Below are 23,186 nucleotides of genomic sequence, written 5' to 3'. Positions count from 1 at the left end.
TTCAGTCTGTGTTTTATTTTTTAAAATGTTTTTTTATTATATTTTAAGATCACAGGTATAAACTTACAAATAAAATAAAATAGTCTTAAATATAATCATAGCAGCAATGGCAGTCTGTAAATGTAAAATGTCAGGTGTTAAGCTTTTTCTGAAAACCATGCAGCACATATTCTTTACAAGTTGTCAATATTTCATCACTTTCAGGTCTCTTAACCAAGCATGAAGCCTTACGGTTCCCATGTCACACATTTGATCAATTATGTTTTCTACATCTCAAAAGTAATTATACTCCCTTATCCAAACCATAGAAATGTGTTTGCTCAGAGGCAACTCACTTTTATTTGGTCACGAAACTCACTTCTATTATCCTTATATTGCCCAATGAGAGGAACATTATTTTATATACAGTATGTAAAGCATTTGTGTTATATTTCATTACATGTACAATAAAGACATGACTGAGGAATGATTATACAACAGAATAAAGCTACTTTCCCCATAATTTATTTGTGTCATGCAACAGTGCACTGGTGGGTCTAACATCAACTGCAATTTCTGTGTCCAGCATAAAATCACTTGGCCTGAGATCCTACCCATTTATTTGTTCACATTACCCAGCCATGACTTTAAATATCCTTCTGAAACAAAGGGACTCACTTTGAAAATGGAAGCAACACTCATGGAAATAACAAATCCATGGAATAGACTCCCAGTATTGGTGGGGACTAATATGGCAAAATAATTTAAAAAAATGCTTGGCACAAACATATATGCTCTATTGAACATCCTGGATATGTACTGTTCTCTGAATAGCACAGTATATTATGTAAATAAAATTGCCTTCTGCCTGCCTAGCTTTTACCATAGGTTAAATGTGATTTTTAACATAGTGAAATTGTAGTGGTGTAGGTAAAGACTCTTCTTTCTGGAGAGAGGCCTAAATAACAGTATATGTCAGCCACCCACGGCCAAGTCATCTGCTCGGTGCCATCAAGTTTTGAATTTAGAGCAAAATGCCTAATCCCTGCTTACAAAAAGTCAAAAAAAGAAGCTATATCATAAGTAAAATGCTAATATTTTATAACACAAATACAGATAGGTAAATGCCATTTATTGAGTATAATAGTGTTCCAGATTATATTAACAGTCCTTTATTATTATTATTATTATTATTATTATTATTATTATTATTATTATTATTATATATAATATTATTGTCTTTATTTATAATCAACACAAAGGGTCATCAGTGCCATACACAATGCATACATTAAAACAGAATATTGCACTACAGAACAATACAATATATACAAAACTGTGCAAAATACAACTTATCTCCAAATAGCCAAATAGGCCAATTCCCTATAACTTGAAAATCAGCACAAACTGAGCCTGTGCCCAGGTACATTGGCAGAGCAATTATGATAAGAGCCTCTCATTGAGGCAGGAGACGAAGGAGGTGGTTCAGGACAAAGAGATGTTGGTGGCATAGGTAATGAAAGAAGAGGGACATGATGGAAAGAGCCATATTCACAAGGTCTTGCAATCTTAAGGAACAAATTGGGTGAAGCAGACAGGAATCAGTGTGAGGGACAGCAGCAGTGGTGAGTTAGGAGGAGAGCTGGTAGGCTTTGATGAAGAAATGAGTTATGAGAGCCCATTTGAAATCTTGGAGAGTAATGGGCAGTCTGATTTGACAAGAGAGTGAATTCCGTAAGCAGGGAGCAGCACAGGAGCAGTCTTGGTGGTTAGGTGTGACACTACAGCATTAAAAATCAAAGTGGGGAGAGGCAGGAGTAAGGAAGGCTAGAGTGGAGGAGTTTGGGATAGTCCACACGAGAGATGACATATAACTAGATGAGAGTCTTAGTTGCATCCAGGGTACCAAAATGTCTGATCCTGGAGATAGTTCAAATGTGGAAACGGCGTGGTTGGGAGAGTAATTGAATGTGGGTAGTGAAAGAGAGGGAGTCATGGACAATGCCCAGGCAGCAGATGTGTGGGAGAGAGGAGAGGGTGATTTTGTCAATGGACAGAGAAAGGAGGGGGGATGAGAAGACTCAGGAGTGTGGGAATGAAAAGTTCTGTTTTAGACATGTTGAGCCTGATTCATCAAGGCATGTATCTGACGATTTTAAGTGCATCATACATAAAATCACTCTGCACATGCCCAGAACCGAGAGATATGGCTGTGCCCTGTCCTCTGAGTGCTCGTACGCAAAGGACACTTACTACAGCCTATGATTTCGGGCAGTGAAAGGTATGGGGAAGGGGTGTTTTGCCATAATGAATTTACAGTAAGGTGTGCCAAAGTCATGTACACGCAGCCACATCCAAATCCAGCTCTGAAAGTTACTTGTTTTTCTGCCGTATCACTTGCTCCAGCTAAAGGGCTAGTCAGTAGTGTTGATAGTCTTGTATGTATGCTAGAACATGAGTTTGCAGTCACGAGCAACTGTAAAAATGTATTCTACATTCAGTAGACATTAACATCATTCTAATAAATATATTTCATGGGAGGGTTGGGGGGAAAAACACATTTTTTTTAACTGTCTTATCATTAATGACTTTATTATTAACAAGGACTGAGCGCTTGGGGGAAGCCTACAGGTAGAAGAAGCGGGAGGAGGTGGTATCAGAGGTGAAGACTATTAATATTTAATATATTTCAATATTGTTTCCGCACTTTAAATGTTGAGGCTGCCTAATATAGAGCTTTGATTGAATTTAACTCAAGCATATGTTTTGTCACTTGGCCACCAGCTCACCAAAGGTAAGATCAGGATCTAGAATCTAGGATCTGGTAGATCAAGCTTAATATTTTTCTTATCCCAGAACCTCAACCTTTCAGAGAACAAGTTAATTAAAGTCAACTGATTTAGATTGTGCAGTTTAGAAATGATCTGGTCATATGTTTATTATTGTCTGTACAATGAACATAAATATATCATATACTTCTTTTTGACAGACAAGAAACACCACTCCTTGTGTTGCAACTCAGATAGAATATGCAGATCAGCAAACACCAGTGACTTACTTCCCATGGGCTCAAACAATTCCAAGCATTCCAGCAGCATCTCACTCTATACCATACCAAGCAGCTCCGACCGCAATTCAATGTCCGCAGTTTGTCCCTATACCCATTTCTTTATCAGATCCCATCCCAGAAGAACCTGACGACTCAAGGCGAGAAATCAATAATTCAATTGACAAATTGCTGCATGGAGAGGAAGAGAGTGATTCCTATGTTCTAAGTCATACTCTGTCTATTGAAGGGCTTTAAGTTATGTCATCATAGAAACAACTTATTTATAAAAAAAATATCTGAGTACAGATGAAGAATTTCTACACTATACTATTAAACAAACATCTAACACGTTATTAAAACCAAGAAGATGACCATCTTGAACAAACATATTGTAAATACAGTCTTAATTCCAATACAATTGAGTTTGCAGTATGTCCAAATAAGTTAAAATCCCAATCCATTTACACTTGTTTTCTTCCATAGCAATCAGCCTCCACCATTCACTATTTACATGTATTGCCTAGGTTGCTGCAGTTGGGATACACACACGTATATATATATATATATATATATATATATATATATATATATATATATATATATATACATCTATAGATATATATATAATAAAATGATTGTTAATGTACCTTGTGTTTCAAAATCTAATCATTTTGTGAAGCAGAGTTGTGCAATGAATGATCTGAAGTAGGATTATTTAACTGTTTTAAATATGTTATTGGCAAACCAGACTATGTAGTCCACAAATCGGTAACCACTGACTATTTCACTTTCCTTCTTGGTTACTTATAAATCAGTAACATGAGGACTAACAAAAAATGTGATTGCCCCTGTATTGTCCCTCATTGTTTAATGAAATGTTTTACAATATGAGTTTCAACTGGGGGTCCACTTGAGGTATTTGGTATACATTGATCAAGTCTTTCATAACATTTAACAATCAGAAGAATGTTGCTAATGAAAATGATCAGAATATTCTGTTCCAGTGTAATCTTAATGTCAATTTGAGATTATTTTCCACTTTATTTTAGCAGGGTACTAATAACAAAGATAATAATAAACATATATAATCAATTGTTTATCCACCACGTCGTTGTGCCATTTCTGTTCAGCTTTTTAGAAAGTGTTTTGAGTGAAATATTATCTATAATATAAATGTCTAGTGGCGTGTGTTAGTCTGTCTGTGTGTGGAAAAAATAAAACCAAGCTGCAGCACCACCTGCTGGGCAGAGTTATACACTGACCTACTAAATTCTTAGTGTGTATGGAAAAAAAAAATTCAGAAAGGGCTGAAATTTGGTATACTAAGATGTTTTTAATTTGTTAATTTAATTTGTTAATTGTTAAAAGTGTTTATAAAGATTTAAAAAAAATATATATATATTTCTTGAAGGAGAAGTGACAGTTGGGAGTGGTTGGTGGTTGCCGGGGGTGACAGTGGGGAGTGGTTGGTGGTTGAGGCCTGGGCTATGGCCCAAATGCATGACAAGAACCTTTTTAACACCTTAAGTAGCTTGATTTGACTAGAATGCATGAGTATCATGCACGGGTTAACTTGTAATATATATGAATACTCGTGAACATGAATATGAATAGAATTATTTTGCATCCTTCCCACTCCTGGCCCTTCTCCATTCTCCCCTGAAATAGTAATAATAATAATAATAATAATAATAATAATAATGTTGTCTGTTGTTTTCTGGAATTGTTGTATCTGTTCTGTGTTTTATATTTTTTACATTTATTTCTCATCAAGTCCATAATCTATATAAAATTTTAGTAATATTTAGAAATCAAAGAAACTTAGGTTCTAAGCAAAATTATGGAAACTAGCTTGCAAATACAATGGATAAGTATCATTTGTGTGCTAACATTTTCGTCTCTGTTCATTTGGTCTCCAAGTCAGTTTATCGTCAGTTAGTCTCGGGCACCAAGGATTTGAGTTCCTGACCCAAATCCTTAAAACTAGTCCCCAGTCCCTAACCCGACTTTCCATTCTATAATCTGAGTTAAAAATCCATAGCACCAATTTCCAGTCTTTATTTCCTATTCCTAATTCCAAACAGCAGTTCTCAGTACAGATGTACAAATGTACAGATATCAAATGAACTGATGTTTGCAGATAAATATCTGTATCAAAAAGAAGCCCGAAAAATGTGTCCTCTAAATAAATCTTTGCCCAGATTAAATTGATTTAAAATGCTGGTCTCCAAATGAACTGCTCTCAATTAAATTGATCAAAGGTTTGCATCATTTTAATATCTTGGAGTATTTTAAGGAGTTTTTGAAACTGAATTAGTGCTTTCTTTGTATTTTACTTCCATTTTTACTTATTACACTAAAAACTATATTCAAAACATTGAAACACATCACCTCAAAATTATGTAAGATATATTTAAATGGGGTCTAGACACTATTTTATGTGTTATAGGTAAAGGTATTATATTAATAAAATCGTCTTACCACTTGAATGGTAGATTGCATTACAATTACTTAACTCCATTTTCTGCTTAATGTGAAATATTTTCACGTAGAGAAGCAAATGCTTGTGTGTTATCAACTTCAAATCCCACCTGAAGATTGAATCTCAAAAAGTACCATGACAATAAGGCTGAAAATGTACAAAATTGCTGCAAATGGAGTCTAGTGATGCCATGTGCCTACTTTACTGCAGCTGTGGGACAGGATGGACCGCCTTTGCCACCCTGTTTGTTGTTGCTGGGAACCTGCTGGGGTTTCTTTGCCACCGCTCCCTTTCGTTATCCCAAATGCGCCCTCTTGCCGCAGTAGGAGGGGCTTACACGAGCTGCTACCACTGAACTCTTTACCAGCATCCAGTACCAGGTTTCTTCTGGGTAATTGATGCTGCGAGTGTACCCCGTTACTGGCATATCTGGGCTGGTACTCCTGAACTCTTACTATGGATCACGGGTGCTATGGATGAATCTCCCTTGGTCTATCACACTGACCAGAGCTGCAAGGTAGCAGGCAGAGCGGTGGTACTGGAAAAGCTGGGTCCAACCTCAGAAACAGCCGGAGAACGGATTAGATTTAGGGTCTAATCTGCAGGTCACAGGAATACAGCAATATTGAAGATGTTTTCAAGCAGGTCTTTAAAGCAAGTGATGTTTATTTGCTTTCACACTGGGTACCAGTGATCAAGTCAGATGAAACAAGAAGAACATTTCAGTGTACAAGACAGTGCTTTTTATACTGATTTGGACACAGGCTATTTTTAGAATCAGGATGCAATGTGTTTACACAAACATGGATTTACATGCATTGTAAAGCCAACAATATTTACACTTATCTATGAAATTCTAGAGATGCTGTGATGTCCTGCATGTGGTTTTCAGATGCAGAGAATCTAGGAGTCAGTCTTAATTAAAGGTTCCTACCTTCAATGTGGGATCTTCACACATCAAAAGATCTAATTAGCATGGGGCCACTCTTTAGACAGTCCAGAATACACATTCCCAAAGAAAGGTACAAACCCCAAACAAGCCACTTCCCCACATCACAACACACAAAAGACTTCCATCCACAAAGGCTTATGGTATCAGATATATACCTTAAGAAATAATGCATCTCCTTTAGCAAGGTTAAACAAGAAACAAATGTTTTCCCCTGTTTGCAGAAATTAAAGATTTCTCTTACCAAATTATACACAATATCAAAAGTAAGTGCATGTGCTATTTCCTTTAAGTAAATTTATACCATAAGTTTTTTTTAAGTGATCCAGTGACAAGCTGTACCTATTTTTTTTTTTTTTAAAATATGAGCACATGGGATGGTGATGTCTATAGGAAACTAAAATTTGCTTTGAGGAAATGGGTAAATCAAGAAGAAGATTGTTCTTGCTCCTGTTGAGTGTGAAATTGGCACATGAATGTATCTACTTTTGCCCCACATGCAAAAATAAGATTTAATTTTGCGGAACAAGTTTATTAAAATCAGATAAATTGGTGGAGACAATGCATTTAGGTCAGCGTTCCATAGTTTGCACACCACATTTTTCTCCAACAGCAAAGATGTTGAGATAGCAGAGATTGTGGCTCATCCTTAACTTTTAATGGGATTACTTTTGCACCTAATTGCATTTTTATGGAAAAGAGCATTTCTAGGCAGCAACCCTTCATATAACAAAACATTAAAAATATAAATACACATAAAAGTGCCACATATATTAAGAAAGTCCTGCCTTACTCTCACTCATGATACATTTATCATATAAATGAGGATAAAATAGCAATCTATTAGGAGACAAATGAAAAAGATTAAATTAATGAAGGGTGTGCTCCTAAAGTGAAAAAGCAGGTTGGATATTTTTTGGTTGAAACCCGCAAAAAATTTTCTATGGGGCAGTTAATTTACAGGTTCATTTTTTTTTGTGGCTTGTAATTAGACTTACTAAGAGCATGGAGATTAAGATAAAACTGAGGTTAATGTTAAAACAGGGAAACTTGCCTTTACAATGCAGCGCCGCTTCAAATTTAATCGCGAAGACGCTGAACTCGCGGGTGTTGAAGAACCCGCATGTTAATACATTTACCCCCAGGCCTACCATTAACCTCTTCAAGGAATCATACCCAACATTTCAGGTTGGTAAATTGGGAAAAGTTAGACACTTCCAATCTGTCCAAAACACAGTAATACTTTCAAGACCCACCCACTGAAATCTCATTTTTGTGCAATACCCCATCCATTTAACCTCTGAAAACTGAAGGAAGACTGCAGAGAAGCAATTGCCATTTACAAATGTTTGTAATTCCGTATTTGCCAAAATGTGAAAGCTGCTTCCATGGACACATTGTGTTGGATATTGGCTGTATTTATTACATATAACAATCTACACATGACTGTGGCAGCAGACTCTTCAGGGGTTGCATTGTTTTATTTTTTATTTTTTGGTTTATATTTTTGTTTTAGCCATTGCCTATTTTCCCAGTAAAATGATGAATGAATTTACAATGACTTTGGTTGTTGTTAAATATCATTGCAAATAAAGTGTTAGGAATTAATAGATGTTGCTATTAATAAATATGACCTGGGTGTCTATGTTGCCTCTCTCATGCAGTAGCTTATAAATGCATATCTGTTGTATCTAATTATAAATCTGCTATAGGAAACACCATGAATTTTGCTTAATTTATGTTTCAGTATTTATGTTTTCTATTGTGTAATCATTACACCTATATTTCTTAACATTTTAATGCCACCCAAATTAACGATACAGCCCAAAAGTGCTTATTAAAAGATAGATAAATAAGGCCAAATAGAGTGTTATACAGTATAAAGTTTTTTTTAAAAATGATCATGTTATCACCAAAGAAGCTAGCAGGATAAGACAACAAACTATTGTCTTATCCTGCTAGCTTCTTTGGTGAAAGAAGACTTCCTTTTCTTCTCTGTATCATTGTCATGAGTTAGCCAGCTAACACATACAGGCCATCATGTAAATATGAACTTTTTTTTTTGCATAAAATACAAATTTCCATACTCATCAAGCATACAGATGCTTATGTCCATAGGCAGATTGGGTTGCATCTTACAATTACTACTCCTTATGCTTAGAGAGACGGAATGGGCATAGGCAGGTCATGCATAGTAAGGGCGTCTTAGGAAAACTGTGCCTCAGCTACATGTGTACACATCCACTGATATGCCTAGAGAAAAAAATTCTTGCTAATAATGATAGTCATCAATGACCTTTGAACTAAAAAACGTATGACTACCCTCTTCCCAGGTGTAAACCTTGCTCCTGTGTTCATAGCCTGAGCTGGTTACTTCTAATAAGAGTGGATGAATAGTATGGGTCCCACCCTCAAAAAATGAAATCAGCACCAGGTTATGATCGGGCACACTATAACAGAGAACTCTGCAGTAGGGGGCACTCCTGGCATAGTGAGAAACAGCCCCCTTCCCCTAGGAAAATCATTGTGCTGATATCACTGGGGCTCCTCCCAACACCCCTGACCAGTAGGTGTTGGAGTAATTAGAGTTAACTGGTACTAATAGTGTCTGCTTGGCTATGCAGTCGCTTATAGAATTTCTGGAATCCTATAGCAAATTGTGCCAATGGGACCTGTAGTGCCACATAGTAAAATACTTTTTAAAAGAACAGCCTCATCATAGAAAAAGTTCTTTAAATGAAATAAACACCCCACTATTTTACTGCTAAACCCAAAGGAATGTTCTTCTTCTTTTGCAACTTAGTAAACCCATCACTCTGGGGTTACCTTTGTTTAAGAACTCATTCCCCCCAATTAAAATGGCTTCTTGCTCGAATCATCTCGTGGTGACTCTATCTAGCAAGCATTGCCTCTGTTCAGTATGCCCCTCAGGAACCCAGTTATCCTGCCTCACGCTCTCTCCAAACCAGTTCTTCCCTTGCCTGACTCTTCCTTCTGTGATATGTTCTGCACGGTCACCTCAGAGAAGTTACCTCCTCATCGACCTTGTGACTTCCCAATTGATCTTGTACTGGGCAAGAATATTCCCAGAGGCAGAACATATCCCTTGTCTCTGCCAGTGTCTCAAGCCACATCCAAATTCATCCCACAGTGGGGATTCATTCAAAAATCTTCTTCCCTAGCTGGAGCTTGTTCTTCTTTGTTAAGAAGAAGGACAGATCTTTGAGATTCTGCATTGATTATTGCCAATTGAATACTTTTGCAGTCAAGGACCGTTATCCGTTACCCCTCATCTCAGAATTGTTTGACTGGATTCGAGGAGCCAAGATCTTCTCCAAACTCAAACTTAGGGAAGCTTATCATCTGCATTCCTTCAGGCGACAAGTGTAAGAGTGCCTTCAATAATCAGGATGGGCATTACGAATATTTGGTGATGCCCTTCGGATTCTGCAATGCTCCAGCATTCTTTCAGGATTTCATCAGCGAGATATTTCGGAACTGACTTAACCACTCAGTAGTGGTTTACATTTATGACATTTTAATCTTCTCCTGTGATCTACCCTCCCACTGAAGTCATGTCAAAGATGTACTCTCTCGATTAGGTCAAAATCATCTCTACTGCAAACTAGAGAAGTTTGAGAGTTCCCAAGTGCCCTTACTGGGATACCTGGTATCAGGTTTTGGTCTTCAGACACAGAAAAGGTAGTGACTATACTCAAACATTGGGTAGCTCTCAGTCTAGTGGGTTGAGGCCATTTAATTGGCTTCACCAAATATTATCGCCAATTCATTAAAGGGTTCTCCGCCCTTATAGCCCCATCACTTCTTTCACACCAAAAGGGGCCCAATTCAGAACCTGGCTTCTGGATGCAATCGCTGCCTTCAACTCTTTAAAGAAAACCTTCTCCACAGCCCCGGTGTTAGCTCAACCTTATCAATACAAGCCATTTATTCTGTTCCTTTTTTTATCAGAAAAGTCATCTCTCCGATCCCTTTATTCCGTGTGGACTCTTCTCCAAAAATTTTTCTTCCAGTGAGAAGAATTACAGCATTGGGGACAAGGAATTCCTAGTGGTTAAATTTGTGCAGGAGGAGTGGTGTCATCTCTTATAGGGGTACAAACATCCGGTTAGGGTGTTCACTGATCATAAGAACCTCACTTACCTCGAAACCGCACAGTGCCTCAACCCACGCCAGGCCCATTGGTCCTTATTCTTTTCATGGTTCCAATTGATTTTAACCTTCCATCCAGGCACCAAGCCCATTATTGAATCCCTCCAACATTGTGGCATTAATGAGCATATCAGTGAGGACACCACCCATTGGTCACTCCTTTGTGACCTCTCACCTCCACAGTAAAATCCTAAAATTTGCAGGCAATGCCAGTACTAAAAAGACCACTGTGTTTCTTTGTCATTACTACTGGTGGCCCACTTTCAACTCAGAGTATGTTCAAGCTTGTAAAATCTGCACTCTGCGCCAGGTTCCCTGGCAGTCTCCCTCTGGTCTTCTCCTTCCTCTTACTAAGCCAGACTCCACCTGGTTCCTAATCTATATGGACTTCATCATGGAACTAGAAGTGAGTCAGGGTTTCAATATCATCTGGGTTGTGGTGTAACGCTTCTTGAAAATGGCCCACTTTATTCCATCAAAGAGACTACCATCTGACTCTGATTTATCATCCCTTTTTATTAAGAACAGCTTTCGCCTCCATGGGTGCCTATGTGAAATCATCTCAGAACAAGGTGTGCAATTTGTATCTAAGTTCTGGAGAGCCTTCTGTAGAAACCTCAGAATAAACATGAAATTCTGCTTGGGATACCACCTGTTGTTCAACGGCCAAACTGAGCGGGTCAATCAAGACTTGGAACTATTTCTTTGGTGCTACTCTTCAGAGCACTAGTCCTCTTGGAGATTCCTATTTTCTTGGACTGAGTTTGTCCATAACAATCACCTCCACGAGTCTACTGGGATGTCGTCATTCCTTACTATTTTCAATAGGCAACCTGTCTTATCTAGATTTACTCGTATCCCTGACTCTCCTTTTCCTGCAGCATATGTGGTGATACATGATTTTCCCATATCTGGGCTCAAATTTAAACCAGAATCTCTGAGATTTCCCTGCAGTGTAAACACTCTGCTGACCGGTGACAAAGGAATTTTCCTGTGTTGCAGGTTGGAGATAATGTGTGACTGTCTACCCATAACCTAAAACTCAGTGTACTCTCCATGAAATTAACTCCATGCTTTATTAATACCTTTCTCATCACTCAGGTCATCAACCCCTTTTCCTATAAACTACAGTTGCCTCCTTCACTCACCATCCATAACTCCTTTCACATTACCTTATTGAAACCCCTGGTCCTAAATAAGTCCTTCCAGGAACCCTCCAGATCATCTCCTATCAAGACTGTTTCTGGAGATGAACACGAATTAGTCTTCCGAAAAAAGATTCAATACCTGGTTCATTGGAGGGATTATGGCCCTGAAAAGAGTTCCTGGGGTTTATGAAGAAGATCTCAATGCTCCTCATCTCCTGGCTAAATTCAAGAAGAAAGGCATACAAGTCTCTCTCCAGGTGTGGAAGAAGGGAGGGGGTACTGTCAATCTCACTGGATTTCAGGACCTGCAGAGTAATGCCAGATACAGGATACCAGGATTTGCCAAGAAGCATAGGATGCTGGATGCCAAGATCTGCAGAGAAGCACTGGATACAAGACACCAGGATACTTGGACAAGCTTAGATGCGTAGGACACTAGATAACAGTATCTGCAGAGTAACACTGGATACAGGATGCCAGGATACCAGGATTAGCTCAGAAGCATAGAACACTGGATACCAGGATCTGCAGAGTAACACCAGCTACAGGATAACAATATAGCACAAGAAGGGACAAGGAAACTGACTACCAGAATTCACAAGGAAACACAGGGGAACAGGAGCCGAGGCTAACAGGCAGGCTAACAGGATATGAGAATCTGGCACCATATTGCCAGATCAGGTGCAATAAATAGGCAGATGGATGAGGGGGAGAGGTAATGAATCCACCAATGCTGGGGAATAGTAGGAGATAAAAGATTGGAGTGTGCATGTGCACTCATATAATCCAAGATAACGGGTGCGATCAGAAAACGGAAAAGCCTTCACTTCCACCGGAGGGCCAGATGGAAGAGGCCCAATTTGTGCACCGGACACTGTTAAGAGAGTCAAAGTGTCTATCATGTGACAAAACGAGAGAGAAAAGGTGTGTAAAGGAGGATGAAAAGGAAAGATAAACGAAATGAGGAGAGAGACCATGAGAGAAAAGAAGTGAGAAAAAGAGAAGGAAAGATTTTGGCAGATGTGCACAGGGAAGAGCTCCTGCGGCAGTCCAACCCTTTGTTTTAACTGGTAGTTGGAGTGCCACTACAGTCTATAGATTGCTAGCTGCTGTTCCAAGTATTGTTGAGCCTCATTTAGAGTAACAGATTGTGACAGAGAGCAGTTTGGGTGAGGTTTTTTACCTTATTCAACCTCATTGTAGCATTTGCTGCATTTAAAGCAGTGCTTATTTGGAGGAGGTGATAGCAATGCAGGATGAGGCAAAGCACATTTTTATTTCTTATTGATGGTGAATTTGTTTGGCTGATTTCAATTGTGCCTGCAATCATTTTGTATAGTACCTGTTATTGCGACAGAGATTATGTGGGTGTGGGTAAATGTATGAACGTGCGGGTTCTTCAACACCCGTGTGTTCGGCGATTAAATTTCAAGCGGCGCTGCATAGTAAAGGGAAGTTTCGCCAACCTGGATTAGCGCTGACAGTAACAGAGATGTGGGGGTATATGTATGAAAGTCCGATTTGTTCAACTCGCCGGAAATCGGCGACTTTGCAGCTAAAATTTAAAGCGGCGATGGCTTGTAAAGACAAGTTTGCCTTTACAAGCCATCGATTTTTATTTTTATCACGTGCAATATGAAAAATTGTATATATATGGTAGAGTGTAAATGTGGAAAACAATATATTGGTAGAACAGGTCGGAGATTGAAAGAACGCTGGAGTGAACTCGTTAGAAATATAAAAAAAGGATATATTACATCTATAAAATATTTTTGTAGATTTAAAAAAAATTGGGGAGATTGGAGAAAGAAAGATTCTAAAACAAAGTTAGCAAAAACAGAGATGACATTAATATACTCTATGGGGACCCTCGCACCAAGAGGTCTGAATTTGGAATTTGAGATTAAGTGATTCCTTTAATAAATCCACTCCTCATATATATAATTTTTTGTATTAAGAATTATTTAATATAACCTATATGAAGATAGGTAGGATTTTATGTACATTTAAAAGTCCCATTATTTATATATAATATTTACTCATAGGGGACTTTTTTATTATGTTTCTTTTCTTTAAACACTATCCCCTCGGGTTAACAACATAGAGGGAGATATATATTAACATATATGATTTAATATCACCAAAGGTTCTATTATTCACAGTATGTGGTCTCTAGATATATACTTTTGTATTTTCATGGATGTTTTTTTTTTTTTTTGTTATTTATACATGTTCTTGTTTTTACTTTCATATATATAGTAAATATTATGCAGGTCTACAACCATATTTGCAAATAAAGATCTTAGCCTGAAGATCCAAAGATCCAACAGGCTTCATGTTGGCCCATCCTTTTAAATCAATCACCTCTTTGTGCCAATTTGGGATGGATAAAGGTTGCCAGCACAGCAATACCTGAATCTGGTAAGAACTATTATGCCATCCCGCTGGAGACTGATGCAAGCTGGGCATTCACATGTAGGTAGTATTGTGAGTTCTTCCTAGTATTGCATTCTACCTGTTCAGCTACGTGCTAAATACAGGCAGCATAGTTATTCTTGTGAATGAATCTGATCAATGCACAGATTGCGGGACTGCTCTATATTCATTTTTATAAATTAAACACATTTTGATACTTAACATCTTAACATAGATAATGATTTCAGAGGACAAATATCTAGACTTTGGAATGATATATGGCATTTATTTGCTTTTGTGATTTTTTTGTATGTTGTTGATCTTAAATGAGAGTTAGATGATATTACATGTTTACATACAGTTATATGAAACATTACATTGACAATTAATGAATAAAATGCCATTCATTTTATAAGTAATTTATTTTTTAAACTAGAAATAAATTGCTGAATTTTAATTTCTGATATATGATATGAGTCTGTTGCATGATTCGAATGTACACATGTTATATTACTATTTATTATCTTATTATATTATTTTATAAGATTATTTTCAAATTGTATTCAATTGAACATAGGTAAAAAGTACTAAATGTTGTGGAAATTGGTTGAGATTTAAATATCTGTTTTAAATTGTTGCTTCTAGACTGCTTAGGACCTATTGCTGAAGTAGGAGCAAGACAAAAAAAGGATTCAGTTTGCTTCTGGACAAACCATGTTACAATCCAAGGGGTGCAAGTTAATTTATTTTCATGCAGCAAGGAAAATACTGGCTGCTTTTTTTCATGTAGCACACAAATACTTTAGAGCTTTATTTATACACTGAAATTAAAAGTTGATCTAGGACATTTCCTATCCTTACTGTAAACTGTCTCCACATTTAAAATTTACCTCCCCCTCCAATGCAATATGGTTTTGCCAAGGTACAAATGTGCTCCTTTTTCGCTTTGCTCCTAACTCATCATCAAGCCCTTAGAGCAGGGGTAGGCAACCTGCGGCTCTGCAGGTGTTGTGAAACTACAAATCCCAGCATGCCTTGCCACCTATCTGGTGGTTATCTAATGGCAAAGCATGCTGGGACTTGTAGTTTCACAACACCTGGAGAGCCGCAGGTTGCCTACCCCTGCCTTAGAGGTTAAATATTTAGGGCCTCATTTACAAGCTTGGCAAAACCATGTTGCACTGCAGGGGGATTTATCAAATATAAATTGTGTGGCCAGATTTAGAGTTGGTGGTGGGCATGTTTTAGTTGAATTCTAAATTGCAGTGTAAAAATAAAGTATTTGTGTGCTACATGCAAAAGCAGCCAGTATTTTCCATGCAGGCAAATAAAAAAAAAAACATTAAATGCATTTGCACCCCTTGTATTGAAACATGGTTTGTCCAAAAGCAAATATGCACCTTTATTTTGCTTTGCTACTAACTCTAAACAAGACCCTTATTTTTTCTTTATATAAATATATTGGAAATAGTGTGTATTACCTAATACTCGCTACCATTGTTTCTAATTTGACATGAGGGTGACATCCGCTATGTCATTTCCAGAAATTCCCGTTAGCAGCAGCACGCACACAAAGCTGCAGAGGATACTCTGGTTGCGATCCGGACGACTGAATCTTCTACCTGATACAGACCAGGAAGCTGCGGATACCAGCATCTTATCAAGCTAAGTTACAGTTACATCGCTTTTATACTTTGGGCATAATTGTCCTTAAGAATATACAGGCTTGGGACTGGTTACCGATGGAGATATTCTCCTAAACTACACTGCTACATATAGATTGGCTGTAATTAGGTTTAATGAGGATCGTCGACTCAAAATCAAAGGTCATACAACACATGATACTGTGGAATCATCCACATTAGCTCTAAGTCTTTTAATAACATTTTCACATCAGACAATATCCAAGTTACATTTGTTAATGCCTAATATCAATGGGCCTGTTTCATTAAGGAAAGTTAAGCAAAAAATTGAGTAAGTTTTCTTACTCACGTTTTCTGGACAAAACCATGTTGCAATGCAAGGGGTGCAAATTAGTTTATTATTTTGCACATAAGGAAAACACTGTCTGTTTTTTGATGTAGCACACAAATACTTGATAGCTTATTTGTGCACTGAAATTTAAAGTTGATTAGCACATGCCGTACCCCAACTATAAATCTGCCATCACATTTTAAATTTATCTCTCCCTCCAATACAAAATGGTTTTGCCTTACTTACTTACTTTTGCTTTACTTTCCTTAATGAATCAGACCCAACTATGCTTAGATTGTAAACTCTCTCATGAGCAGGGCCCGCCCTATACTTTGTTTTCATATCTGCATTTGTTTTGTCTACTTTGCATGTACCTGTTTTATGTATGCCCTGTTTTTCCCACTCTGGCACTGCAGTGCACTGTGGTGCATTATAAATCAATATCAATAATAATAATAATAATGATGTACAGCGAGAACATTATATTATTTACAGTAATCCTGTACTTGCTGGTAAGCAGAACTGAAGTTTTATTACTGCAGTAAGCTACTTTAAGGATTACAATAAAAACTGTATTTGCAGAATTCATTAATATATTTAATAGTAAATGTGAAATATTTTATTTTTCAGCCTGTGGTGTTGCAATGCATGATGTGATAATACTGAAAGAGATTTGTATTTGTGCTACTTCCTAAACCACAGACAGAATGTAAGCAGTTTATAGTCATCATTTCAAAACCAGATTAAAATATCATTAAGTCTATTAAGCATACATTTATAGAGATTTATCTATTTTAAAATTTAATTAATGTTTGATATATGTATTACAATTATAATTTCAGTTGGCAATCTTATAAATGTCAGGATAGAGGGAATTATGTTGCCTGCAGGGGAAGAGAGAATTTCACTGCATACATTAGTTTAACTAAGTCTCATAGGTGGTAAATGGGATAGCAAAGAGTCAAACAAATTGTAAAAATGGAATAGAGAAAAGTAGCAGTAAATACAGTCAAGCACAACACAGAGCATTGCTGGGCACCATGGCAAAATTTGGGTTCAAGCTGGGTAATGCCACTTTAGCCTTCTGGGCACCAGTAAAAAGCAGACCAACTGGAGTTTCATTGCACATGCTCAGAAAGGTGTCTTCTCTGCCCTTTTATGAGTAGAGTGGTGGCCCTGAGGGGAATGGTGCCATCAGAGGGGGATCACCTGGCATTGCTGGGTCCTGCTCAGCTCCGGGTCCCGTAATGACCACACTCCCTGCAGTGGCGGGATTTCTGCCACTGTATAGAGTACATTTTGGGGTTGCAATCCACAGTTATAAAATTGTGAAAATAACATTTAGCTTACAGATAATATTGTTTAAAATGACTAGGTGCTTTTAATATCAGAAATTAAATCTGATAGAGGATAATAATGGTACTAATGAGATGACTGCCTGGGGCCCAGGGCAGTAGGTGACAGCTATTGTTTCTTTTATTTGAAAATATTTTTCCACATTCCCTCTCCTTGGGCCTGATTCATTAAGGAACTTAGACATGAATTTTCTTACTTAAGTCTCCTGGACAAAACCATGTTACAATGCAAGGGGTGAAAATGAGTTTCCTATTTTGCACATAAGTTAAATACTGGCTGATTTTTCATGTAGCGCTACATGAAAAAACATGAAAAAACAGACAGTATTTAACCTATGTGCAAAATAGAAAACTAATTTTCACCCCTTGCATTTTAACTAGAGATGTTCACTGACTCCCGTGTTCTAGTTTTGGCTTTGGATCTGAATTAAGTTCATGTTTTGGTTTTGGTTCCCTATTTTTTTTTTCTAAAATCCCTATTGTTTTTGCTAAAACCACATAACTTTCCTCTTTTTTTTCCTGCATTATTATTAACCTCAATAACACTAATTACAAGTCATTGCAGTCAATTATGACCACCTCACAGGTCACAATATTATTTTCATACACTTTCAAATAAAGACTGCAGCGACCTGGCTGGATGCTAAGCGACAGAGCAATGACACAAACAAATGGCAGTACGTAGTACATCTAGGAAAAAATTCCACACAGCAGAAAAGAAAAGTAGTGCAAGATGGAATTGTCCTTGGGCCCTCCCAGCCCTCCCACCTACCCTTATATAAGATATTGAAAAGTACATGTACAGTATAACAAAGCAAGCACAAGCAGTGACACTTTTGTGGCTGACGTGTTTGGTTTGTTTGGGCCCCCACAAAACAAGCTACCAGTAGCTTAGCTGCCTTAAGCTTAACAGTGCTGTCAATGAACTCTACACTATTAAACCATGTCTGCTCGTGCTGCATATTTAATCTCCTTCTCCTCTGTGGATACCTCCCTCTCATCCCTGAAGAACTGTCAAACCTATGTAGACACAAGAATGGATATTACAACTGGAATGGCATTAGATCTGCTTCAGACAGACTGTGACACGGAACATGTGGGCAGCATGAAATCTGTCATGTTGGAATAAGCTGCATTGAACAGAGATTTAAACCAATATATAGACGCAGTTGAGGAGGCCATACTTAAGTTAAAACATGACCCACCGGATGAGATCCCGGATTTAAGAGAGCTTGTACACGAGAGATACACTGCGCTTCAGAAGAATAATATAGAGGAGGCCCTGAGGCAGGAGGATAAATGTGACCAGTTTAAAGAACAGCTAAGAGACCTGAGAAAACAAATGGGTGTGTCACTGGCCCCTGCAGACTAAGCTTTGTAAGATGAAGACGAGGAGATCGCCATCACCCTGAGCACATGGCCGGTGCAGTGAAACTGAGAATGAATCCTGAAATCAGTTATGGTTCATTTGATCGCTCCACACGTTCCTTGGATAACTGTGGTAATTCTACAGCTAATACATGGCGACGAGTGCTGACCCCGCCGGGATGTGCGCTTTTATCAGACCAAGACCAATCCAGGGTGCCAAACAATGCACTAAAAAGAGCCATTGAAATTCACAGCAAAATGCAAGTTCATCACTGAGCTTAGAATCAGCCCCAATTCCCAAAAAAATATAATATAGTTAGGTATCACTTGACTCAAACTAGCAGTCTGAACTCACTTTACAGGTGACTACTTCGAATGGCTTCAGCACCTTGCACAACACAGAAAATATTCTCCACTGCGCTTGAGCAAAATAGATCCCCCTCCTTTCCCAATGTCATGGCTTGTGGAGTAAGCGTGGATGGCTTTTCGCTGTTCCTCCATCCTCAGAAGCATATACAGGGTGGAATTCCACTTTGTCACCACCACTTGCTTCAGTTGGTGACAGGGCAAACTAAATTGTTCTCGTAGCTGCTGCAATCTCCTACATGCTGTTGCTGAATGCCGGAAATGTCCAGATATTTTACGGGACACAGACAGCATCCCCTGCAAGTCCCTGTCATTTTTCAAAAAGCTCTGCACCACCAAATTTATTGTGTGAGCAAAACAGGGAATGTGATAGAATTCACCCAGCTGTAATGCTCTCACAATATTGGTGGCGTTATCAGAAATGACATATCCTGATGAGAGTCCAAGCGGAATAAGCCATGTTGCAATGACATCCCTTAGTTTTTCTCACAGATTGTCAGCTGTATGCCTCTTAGTGAAGCCGGTAAAACACAGAGTAACCTGCCTCTGAAAAATGTGATGTACTTGGGTACATGCTGCTGCTGTTCCTGCTGGTGAAGGGCAATCACCAACCCAGTGGGCTGTCACAGTCATATAATCTTTAATTTGCCCATTATATACACTAGTATTGGGCTGGGGAGTGTTCTTCTGCCATAAGCCACAGCACAAATCTATAAAATATGAAAGTCCTACTCCTAAATAATATATATATTATTATATATTATTATTAGGGGTGGGGAGGGCCTGATTATCCAATAGGTTGACTAAGCTGCAACCTAGGGTAAAGAATTGTGACAAAGAGTTATAAACTGAAATTCCCTTTAAAGTATAAGGGAATATTTGATCTCCAAAGTAAAAAGAAAACATGAAAGAGAAATGTAGAAGGTTTTAATCTGTACATATTCCCATGGTAAATCCTGAAGACAATGAGTCATCCTTGGGCGGGCACTTGAGAATAAGCAAGTAGGAGAGACGGCGACAGGCGCAGAAGTGACAACTACCTCACATCACAGTGCTACTAGTGTAGAAGCCTAGAGTGGTCTGAACCGTTAACCAAGCCCTGGGTTCTGGCATGAGCCAGTGCACTAATGAAAAAAAAAAGTCATTCTCTTAAATGCTATAAAAACTATTATTGGGGGTGGGGGCTTCTGGTAAAAGTCAGTGCACTAATCAAAAATAAATATGCCCTAAATACTATATACTGTTATTGGGGAGGGTGCACTCATACAATATATATATCTTTATTACACATTTGCTTTGCGAAATGCAGCGACCACATAAGCTTGACCCTGAAAACTGCACAAATGAAATCACTTAATTGTATATACGTTTTAAAGCTGTTGTTTAATTTTCTAGTTCTAATTTATATTTTTGTATTTATCCATACATGTGTTTATCCATATAAATAAAGGTTATTTATTGATTGATACACATTGCATCTCTAGTATTTTTACATGATACATGTGAAATTGGCCTAATTTGCAATGTCCACTCTTTCTTTATGGACCACACTATGGTGCTATACGTTGTCCTCCAAGGGCTGACCACACCACATTTAATGACTGACCACAGCCCCTCTTACAGTTGGCCACACCCCAATGTAGTGGACCACTACCACTGTATTTTCCCGGTGTGACCTTCATGTGCCAGTCCGACACTGATTGTGAAGAAGGAGGAAAAACAGCATTGAAGAAAAAGAAGTAAGTCCTTGCATTGTAGTAATTCCATTCCCTAATGGTGTTACAGAGAAGCTTACACTGGTAAAAGACTGTGAGTCTTACTGCCAATGGGAATATAACTGGTTATAGCAGACCTTTGGTAGTCAGTTTAACCATACTGACTATCCCGGCAAAGAAGAGGACGACTGGAGGTCACCGACTTGATACTACAGTGCCCTGAAAAAAACCTAATTACCAGGATGCAGATGTCTTCATGGGACGACTCGCTGTGTTCCCGACTGTGTTAGATGACGTCATAAGAAAGCGCAACTTGTTTTAAAGCGGCAATGGGCAGACCCAGCTGTCATTCATGTAATGTAAGTATTATTTTAGAGGTTAGGGTTAGGATTAGGGTTAGGGTCAGGATTAGGGTTAGGGTCAGGATTAGGGTCAGGGTTAACCCTATGCATAACCTTAAATCTCTAACCCTAATACCCCTAATCCCTAAAATAATACTTACATTACATGAAATGCCTCAGGACCGCATTTTTAGCTAGTTCTTAGCCTATGATTTAAACAGTTTGTCACGGCCAATTTATAATAGTGAGTCTTTTAATGGTTTAGAGTATATTTAGACTTTGGGATGCTGTGGTGGTTTGGGGTAATTGTGACTCTTCTGGTTATTGATAATTTCAGTTTCTACATAGTTTTGCTATTGTTTTACATTTTATAGCTTATTCTGTAATATAGATGTTATTGTATCTTTCTACTCCCCTTGCCTGTGTGATTCATGAACTTCTAGATACCAGGATTTCTCTGTGAGGTTAGGCTCTAACATCTTGACATTCAGTAAGAATTATCAAAGCAAAAGATTGTGCTTGCCTGCCATCTTCAATTTACTTCTGATTGGCAGCCCCCAGGATTTTATCAACTTTATCAGAAGATGAGGAAGAAAATAAAAAAGGGGGAGAAAGAAATAACAGACACCTAAGATGCAGAGACAGAGACACACAAGCACAAATGGGATGTGGAGAAAGACAGATGGGAAGCCAGAGGTGCAAATTCAAATTTAGAGAACGGAGGACAGAGGTGCACACATGGAACATGCACATACAAAATTAAAGACAGAAACAAAATGAAAGGCAACAAAGTTACAGACATACACAAATAGGAGATGTACACGGTAATAAAGGGATGGGGGACAGAGGCACACATGGGGTTACAGAGTGAGACAGGTACATATGCAAAATTGGAGATGCAAATACAAATGGGGGGACAGAGCAAGAGGAGTGAATAATAGAGACATAAACATGAGGTTGGGGGAAACAGACAGCAGAACAATAAAAAAGCAGGGGAAGGAGGAAAGGTGTACAGGAATCACATATCTAGCGACAGAGCTGTCAAACGAGCGTGTATGTGCACTGTGTCCAGGATGAGACTGCTGCCCATTTGTATGTAGCTACATTCTGCCTCTATATGGCAATAAGCAGCATGCTGACAATTGTGAATAGGAATTGGGCAGCACCCCTGAAGTGCACTGTTTTATACTGCACACATGAGGAATCATTTCTGCACTGAGTCGGCTTAGCCTGACAGCAAATTAGGACCAATTAATAAAATGGCAGGTGGCACAATATGGGATCAGTCCAGGGAGATGGGTGCCAGCTTCTTACATGTGCAGAGCAGGGAAGTGTGGTGGTGGTGGGCTAATATCTAATGTGGGGTTATTAATATAATATATGGGTGGATCTTAATATATTGTGGGTAAATTAAAGAGATGCTGTTGAGGGTATTCATTTAATGTAGTAAACATTACTACATTACTACTATTAACATAATGTTGGGTTTCGTGGGAGCTATTGATTTAATATCTTGCTATTAAATGTGGAGTCTATTTATATAATCTGGGTTCGTTGTGGACTAATAATGCAATGTGGGGTCTCTCTGGTTAGGGTGAAGTAGCTGTAAAGATTTTCAGGAGGTGAAGAGCACTTACATATTTTTCAAACAGGTCCCAACATTCAAGAATTTTGCCATGCAGCAACAAAGCTTAAGACAACAACAATAGCAACAGGCAGTCAATCTGCATGAACAGGTATGAGAGAGTTGCACAGTTTGCAATCTGAACCAATTCAGGCAGCACAGTCCATATTTTGGTGGACTGTACCGTGCATATGCTAGTTCTGCATCATGTCATTCTCCATATCCACCCCTGCCAACAACTCTTACTC

The 23,186-nt window shown here is 38.3% G+C and overlaps 1 protein-coding gene across 1 annotated transcript in view; it reads left to right on the top strand.

The window, feature by feature from the left end:
- POU2AF1 (POU class 2 homeobox associating factor 1) overlaps nt 1–3,571 on the top strand; it is a 77,703-nt gene extending 74,132 nt beyond the window's left edge. Inside the window, exon 5 of the mRNA XM_075190791.1 lies at nt 2,969–3,571. Coding sequence (XP_075046892.1) covers nt 2,969–3,283 — 315 coding nt within the window. The 3' untranslated portion in view covers nt 3,284–3,571. The remainder of the gene's footprint in view (nt 1–2,968) is intronic.
- The last annotated feature ends 19,615 nt before the right edge of the window (nt 3,572–23,186 follow it).

The sequence above is a fragment of the Mixophyes fleayi genome, chromosome 11 (genome assembly GCF_038048845.1).
Source record: "Mixophyes fleayi isolate aMixFle1 chromosome 11, aMixFle1.hap1, whole genome shotgun sequence".
In the NCBI taxonomy this organism is placed as follows: Eukaryota; Metazoa; Chordata; class Amphibia; order Anura; family Limnodynastidae; genus Mixophyes; species Mixophyes fleayi.
This window is presented reverse-complemented; position numbering and strand designations above follow the sequence as displayed.